This window comes from Lepidothrix coronata, unplaced genomic scaffold (genome assembly GCF_001604755.1).
Source record: "Lepidothrix coronata isolate B3197 unplaced genomic scaffold, Lepidothrix_coronata-1.0 Scaffold117, whole genome shotgun sequence".
In the NCBI taxonomy this organism is placed as follows: Eukaryota; Metazoa; Chordata; class Aves; order Passeriformes; family Pipridae; genus Lepidothrix; species Lepidothrix coronata.
Window position 1 is genome coordinate 573738 of NW_016690297.1, and position 7174 is coordinate 580911.

The following is a 7174-nucleotide window of genomic DNA, read 5'->3' on the forward strand; positions in this document are numbered from 1 at the left end:
TGAATAAGACAGAGCCAGACCCATCTCAGACACATGCACTGAAAAGACAAGAGGCAACAGCCACAAGCTACAACAGGGGAATTTCCAGTTGCACAGACTGAAGAAATTCTTCACCATGAGAGTGATTAAGCACAGACACAGGTGTCCAGAGAGGCCCTAGAGTCTTCACCTTAGGTATTTTCAAAACTAATTGGAAAAGGCCTGAACAGCCTGATTTATCTTTGAAGTTAGCCCTGGTTTGAGAAGGAGGCTGGACTAAAAGATGCCTAAAATCTCTTCTAGCACATATTTTTCTATGACTCACTTTATCATGATGGTATTAGAGTGTAGTTGATTAAAGCATTTAAGGTGATAAATGATACTTTCAGAGGACTGCCTTCTGTGCTTATCCAGAATGTTTGACTAAGACTGCTTCACTCTGAACACAGTAAAACTTTCACAGAGAAGAATTCATTCTAGTTTTGGGATATTACTATTTTCTATAATGCATACTGTAACAATAATTAAAATTGTTCCTATAACATTAAATTCAGGGAACAGTTTTAAAACAGAATTAATTTTTACCCAATTATCTGGAAAGTATTTATCCACTATCTCTCTCATTTTTGCTTGTTGAGTGTGAAGAATAGAAGGGTCAAAATACAGTATCACATAGAGCATAGCAGCCTGAGTAGCCAGGGCGGTGCTGCGGTGTTCTGGCAGTGGATATGCTGAAACCTAGAAAAAGGGAACAAAACAAAACTGAACAAAACATAGTGCAACATAACCCACCTGAAAGTATTATGGGGCACATTAAAGAGTACAGCATATAGACACTAGGAGGCAACGAGGATATTTAGGTAAACTGGACATGCTTACACACATGCAGTATATTTACCAGATACATTTCCACAATATAAAAGTTGACTGCTACCTTTAACAGGCTATAGTAAGAAATGTAAAAGTATAGTAAATGACTCAAAGGAGGAATGAACCAAAGAACATAAGATCATTTGAAAGGAGAAGAGCCAGAAATAAGTATTTTACAAGGACTAGGTATGTTTAGTTCATCTCAGACAGAAACAAGGATTAATTTAATCAAAAAAGAGGTGATTAGGATGCAGATAATTTAATCTGCCAGGGGGTCAGACTGGCTGATCTCAAGAGTTCCCTTATAACCTCTGTGATTTATTTTCTTCTGCACGTCATGGCTGAGTAACTAACCTGAGAATGAATTTGATATTCCCCTTTAGACCCCTCTTCTATCTCAGAGTGACTTACCTGGTTATAAATGTCATCTGACCGCAGGCGGCCGATCACCATGCTGATGAATGTTTCACTTATGGGAACCCTGCTGAAGTAACTCTCGGGGTAGTTTGGAGGTCTTTTAGCTCCAGGTTGGCTTGAGTATCCAGTGCTTCGAAGCAATTTACAAATATCATCTAAGTTGGAATCAGCAGAAGATCGGGCTGCACTGTTTTACAAAAGAAAGGAACAAAAATACAAGCTATATGACCTAATAATTTCCTGTCCTCCCACTCCTTGTAACCACGTCCTTCTCACAAGAAAATTAACGGATACTAAGGTCTGGGAGATTTTTGGTCGTTTACTCCATGGATATAATGTTTACCATGTTACAGGAGGCCACTGATAAATGTCCTTACTGAAATTCCAGATCAGCACACAAAGCACAAACAGAAAATTGAACTTTACTCAGGGACAGAAACAAGGAGCTTTATATTCAGAGGAGGAGTTTGTGTTCCTTTTCTAACTTTTACTTTTCCCTCCGCATTTCTGAATTCCCCTTGTCGATCCACTTCTGCATTCCAGAGTGAAGAAATCTCTCATTATATACTGAGAGGCATAAACACAGTCAAAGCAGCATTGGAATAGGATACCTCCTTTTCTATATGTGTGAAAGGGTTTGCATTGATACCTTTTGAGACCGCAACTGTCATTTCATGATGCTGTCAACTCCCCTGGAAAACTCACTGATTTACTCAATCAAGCACTGTAACTACAGGAAGTCTGACTTGCAATACATCTGTCATCTGGATACTTAGGACTTTTCAGAAGGTTTCCTTGCACATTTGGGAACCTTTGATACTTTGATAGCCGGCACATGCAGCCTTAAAGGTTTTGCTGAAAGTTTATTTGTGGACTTCAAATGTCTACTGTAACAAAATGAAAAATCTGCTGCTTGTTTCTGAACTAAATCTGCAAACAGCTAAAGTAAAGACCTCTACTGATACTCAGAGAGCTCTGCTGAAATATCTGTACACAGTCAGGTGATGAAAAAGGTCATTTATCTTAATTCAATAACCAAGGTTACTGAATATGCTGCATGCTACAGCTTTTCAGCCCTGAGTGCTTCTGCATACCCACATACACTACCTGTATCTGTAGTAGGAAACCAGCATTCTTTCTCTGACCTCTCCTTCAATCTTCTGGTCAATGACCAGTAGCATGACTCCATATAAATACAGCGCTTCACACTGTTTGGAAAGAGAAACAATTAAGAAAGAAAATCACATAAACCCAGTTCTGTAGCAACATTTAAAGAAAACCACATATTGGCAAACTAACTCAATGTCAACTACGCATTCAATATAGTATGTAAAATGGTAGACTGAGGATTTTTGGTCTTTGTCTTCCTTGAAGTGAGTCACAGCATTTCCAGGCATTTGGTAAAACTAAATCTTTGTCTAGTTTGGCACTAAATACTTACTAGAAGCTGTTTTCCATCTTCATTAAGGAGGACTGTTTCTAATGTTTGCTGAATGTAAATTCCTTCATTGAGGTCATCTAAGTATCTAGGAATCATGACAAAAAGTTGGTCATTGACTATTTTGCTCTCAAACCCTATGTCCTCAGAACTCAGCTGGTCAATTTTCTCTAAAAGTCAACAGATGCATCAGAACATTTCCCTAGCACAAGCAGAGTGGAGTTTCTCAGACAAAGAAGAAGAGATGCTCTACTATAAAATGAGGACTGGAACTCCTAGCCAGCGCCAACCAGTTGGCGAAAGTCTCCTTTCATATCCTGATGGTGTATGTGAAAGACACTAGGAGAACCTGGTAACTTACAGCTCATCCTCTTAATCTTGTTATAGATGGATAATAGCCTGAGAAGACTTCCATGCAAAAATTTAGAAGAACTGTCATATTTTCGAGTTACCTCAAAAATACCTCTTGGAAATACCATAAATTGATCTCAATCGTAATTTGGAAGGTAGAGCTAGAAACAGAGTATGTTCACCTTAATTAACAGAAGACTTATTCCTATTAAAGGATTTTCCATTAATACTACTTATTAATAAACAATATTAAATATTTAATATTTCCATACAAGATCAATAACAAACCCAATTATCATGCTTAAGAATCTCAGGAACTTTTCCTTAGAGTATTTAATGAACCTTTCATTTTGTTTTTTACAGGTCAGAGTAGCAAACTTGAGAATTTGGCAACTCCACTGAAAACTTATGTTCAGGAAAATAATGCCAATGAAAGGTAAAGAAAAAGAAACATACCTGATATTCTGTTTTGCAAGACCACAAAAAACTTAGCTTAATGATATGGAGCCTTCTTTCGCTAAAAAGAAATCTTCAGGACAATCTCCAAGATAAGGAAGAAAAACTAGCTCAAGCTTACAATTGGGGAAATGAGGTAGAGAGATTAAATGTTTTCAAGTCATATATTAAGCTTGTAGGGAAGAGTAGGAGTAAAAGTCAATGTTCATTACAGTTATCCAGGTTATCCATATGTATTTCAGGTACCATACCTGCTTAAATCCACAATATATTTATGTACACTCTGGAAAGCTAGATAAAATCTTGTCAAAATTTCAATGTTGTTTTCACGAAATTCTTCATCTAAATCCAGTAACTCAGGCTTGGCTTCCAGTTTCCCTTCACATGCCTCAGGCCCCTAAGAAAAGAAATTCATCTTTAGAGACAGGATTTGACTTTGACCTCTACTTGACTTCTCTTCAATAGGACACAGACCACGTACAACCACCACTGTGTGCAAAACAGAGTTGACATTTCTTGCTGAAACAAGGATCTGCAGTTTTCCAAGCTACTTTATGATTCAATATTGATTCCACAAAGATGAGTTTTACACTTTGTTACAATCTGCAATGACTTTAAAAATGATTTATCCTATGTAACCAATGGAAAAGAACAGTCAATGCTTCTGGGAAAGCCCTAATGCATCTGAAGCCAGCAGGTGCTTTTTGTTGTGCTATCTATCTCCTGGATGGAATTGTTTTCTTTACACATTTGATCTGATCGATTTCTCAGATAGAAACCATGACATTGAGGGCTCACAAAGCTGAGTACCTTCTGATACATTCAAATTGCTTAAAAGTATTAGACCTGTTTTACAGACTCTGGGTCTAGCTCAGCACTTGTCCCTCAGATTAAAGCAGAAACTGTCATTAACAATTGTGAGGGAAAAAGGGTTAGGACGAACAGCCTGACTTCCTTAAAGCAATAATACAACTTTTCTAACTCTTTACCACTGTCACATTTCTCATAACCACTACTTGGTCTTGCCATCACCATCTAAATGAAAATACTGTTAATGTTTAATTGAAAACATTATTAACATTTAATTGAAAATACCCAGCTGACAATTTCTTGAGTTTTTAAGAATGCTTTTCTGCTTCTCCTTTTGTGCAAAATACCTATAAAAAACCAAAGGATAAAAGCAGACCCCAGACTGCCTGTGAAGTTCAAGTGTACGAAGTAAACAGTCTCAACTTTCAAAATCTCAAATCTCTCTACGCATTAGGTAATTCTAACAATCATTAATACAGAAGTGGTGCGTTCGCAGTAAAAATATCTGTAAATTCACTAATCTCAGCTTTATAAATAAGACTTCTCTGGATTTTTGGGATTATAACTGAAAAACTGTTATGCTTCCTTAACATTCAAAAATACTACAGTTTTAAGGATTATTGTATTTCTTACCAATTAGACCTATCTGCTTTGAAGTTTTCGAGTAATTTGTGTAAAAAAACCCACTTCTAACAAGCACTTCGATCTAAAGGTAATTCTGAAATCATTTGTTCTCAGGATTTTCAGTATCCAAGGCTTACAGTTAGTTACAGTTAGTGCTTGAAATTTACAACTCTTACTAAAATAAAACAGAATAAAACTTTGCAAGTCCCTCCCCTTGCTTTACTATTGACCTTTCTTGTGCTATACAATCAAAATAAAGTCAGATTAGATAGTCTTGTAGTTCCCTCTTAAGCATGCTGGAAAACAACAGAGAGAACTCAGTCCTGCAAGAAGCTTAATTTTGGAAAGGAAATACGGGCTTTCCATGTATACTACTCTTTGATTTATTTATTCAGCACACATGACAAGTCCAGCAAATGAACAATCACAGCACTGTCAGACAGGAAAGCAGAACTCAGTTTTCATGGCTGCAAAGAATAAGCTACAGATAACCCAAGAAAGATGGGCATACTGCCCACAGTACTGCTCTGAAGGAAAACAACCAACTGCACAGGCTCAAAACCTGCTGGTGAAAGTATAATGCAGTAATTCTGCAGGAGGAAATAACACCACCAACAACAACCACCACCACCTCCCCAGAATCCAATACTCACATTTTGTATAATTGGTATCTATCAAAGGTCACAGGGTAGATGACTCATCAAACATTTTGGGACTGCTCTTGAATGCACTTAGAACTGCAACCCCCTTCCTGCCCTGATACTCTCAGTGCAGGTACCAGTTACACTCCTATCCTGCCAAGGGCTCTAAGCACAGAACCTTTCCTAGACTGTTTCCACTTGTTGAAATGAGTAAGATGAGGCTGAATATGATCAAATATATATAAAACACTAGTCAGCTCAGAAGCAGAACATTACCATGCAAGCATCTTGCTACTTCAATTTGGTTAATTGTTGGTAAAAACTAATCAAGTCATGATAGTCAATTCTGAAGAATGCCAGTAATAAACACAATAGTCAGGAATGGCTATTTCATAACCTGAAGCATCCTCATGTGAGATAGCAATGCTTTAAGAAGTTTAACAACAAAAGGACTTACCTTAAAATAACTGAAATCAAATATGATATCCCCATACTTCTGTTGATCAGCCTTGTCCTTTAGCCTGAAAACACCAGGAATAAATTCGGAAAGTCTCAGAAGTTCTGCAATGATGGCATTTCCACAGGAGACAATCCGAAGAATTGCCTGACCACACAGATTGTTTTCAGCCAGAAAATCCACCATTGTGGAGCTGGATAAAACAGAGCAGCAGGTCCTGCAGTCCGAGTCTAATCATTAATCTTTAGGTTACTTTAAGCAAAAAAGCCTGATGAGGAAACTCGCTGCGCCATGAATAACCTGTAAAAACAAAGCCAGACACATTCAGAGTGCTTTGTGTTCATGTTTTTGATAGTTTAATTTGTGTATTTTCAAGAATACTCCCCTACCTTTCAATTTATGAAATCTAAATTATCACAGCTTTGTGAAATGAAAAAAAATGCATTGACTTCACCTTCAGCATGTACACTGTGTTTGACACAGTGACCTGTGTGACCAGGCAAGGGAAGCATGACCTTTCGTACCAGGAAAGTTGAAGAGCACTACTGAAGAATGAAACGGTCACAAATCCCGAAGCAATCGTGACCACGACTGGGAGATGAGAGCAAGGAAAGCAAAAACACTTCACAACATGTGTTTTTAAGAGTCGATTTAAAAATACAAACAAAGTGACTGCAATGGACTTCAGCAACAAGGAAAACTTTCATAGCAAATAGAAACGACACAGCTCTGTTCCTTTACTTATTGCTGAAGGACTCGCTTCCACGCTGTGGTTGCATTTCCTGGTCACAGTTTTGTTCCTTGACATGTTTCCAGCGGGATGGGGCGCGCACCACTGCTAAAAATAAGCGCCTGTATTTCAGAAACATCCATGCGAAGTTATTGAGCTGGCTTGACTTTTCACCAAAAACCTTCCGAACCACTGCGACAAATTCAAGATGACAGTGAGCTGCCCCAAAAATGTTCTGGCCCAGAACGGGCGCCTGGAGCTTGCCCCGGTCCCCGGTGCCGCCGCCGCCGGGCACACCACGGGGCCCAGATCCGCAGCGTCCGGACGGGCTCTGAACCCACCCCACCCCCCCCCCCCCCCCCCCCCCCCCCCCCCCCCCCCCCCCCCCCCCCCCCCCCCCC

General features: G+C 38.9%; 1 protein-coding gene across 2 annotated transcripts in view; it reads right to left on the reverse strand.

Annotated features, from left to right (window-relative positions):
* KIAA0196 (KIAA0196 ortholog) overlaps nt 1-7174 on the reverse strand; it is a 31922-nt gene that overhangs the window by 20237 nt on the left and 4511 nt on the right. For both annotated transcript variants that reach the window (XM_017825260.1, XM_017825261.1), the window contains exons 2-7: nt 6044-6343; nt 3763-3908; nt 2708-2792; nt 2374-2474; nt 1261-1453; nt 565-717 (exon numbers count right to left, since the gene is read on the reverse strand). In XM_017825260.1, coding sequence (XP_017680749.1) covers nt 565-717; nt 1261-1453; nt 2374-2474; nt 2708-2792; nt 3763-3908; nt 6044-6229 — 864 coding nt within the window. In that variant the 5' untranslated portion in view covers nt 6230-6343. The remainder of the gene's footprint in view (nt 1-564; nt 718-1260; nt 1454-2373; nt 2475-2707; nt 2793-3762; nt 3909-6043; nt 6344-7174) is intronic.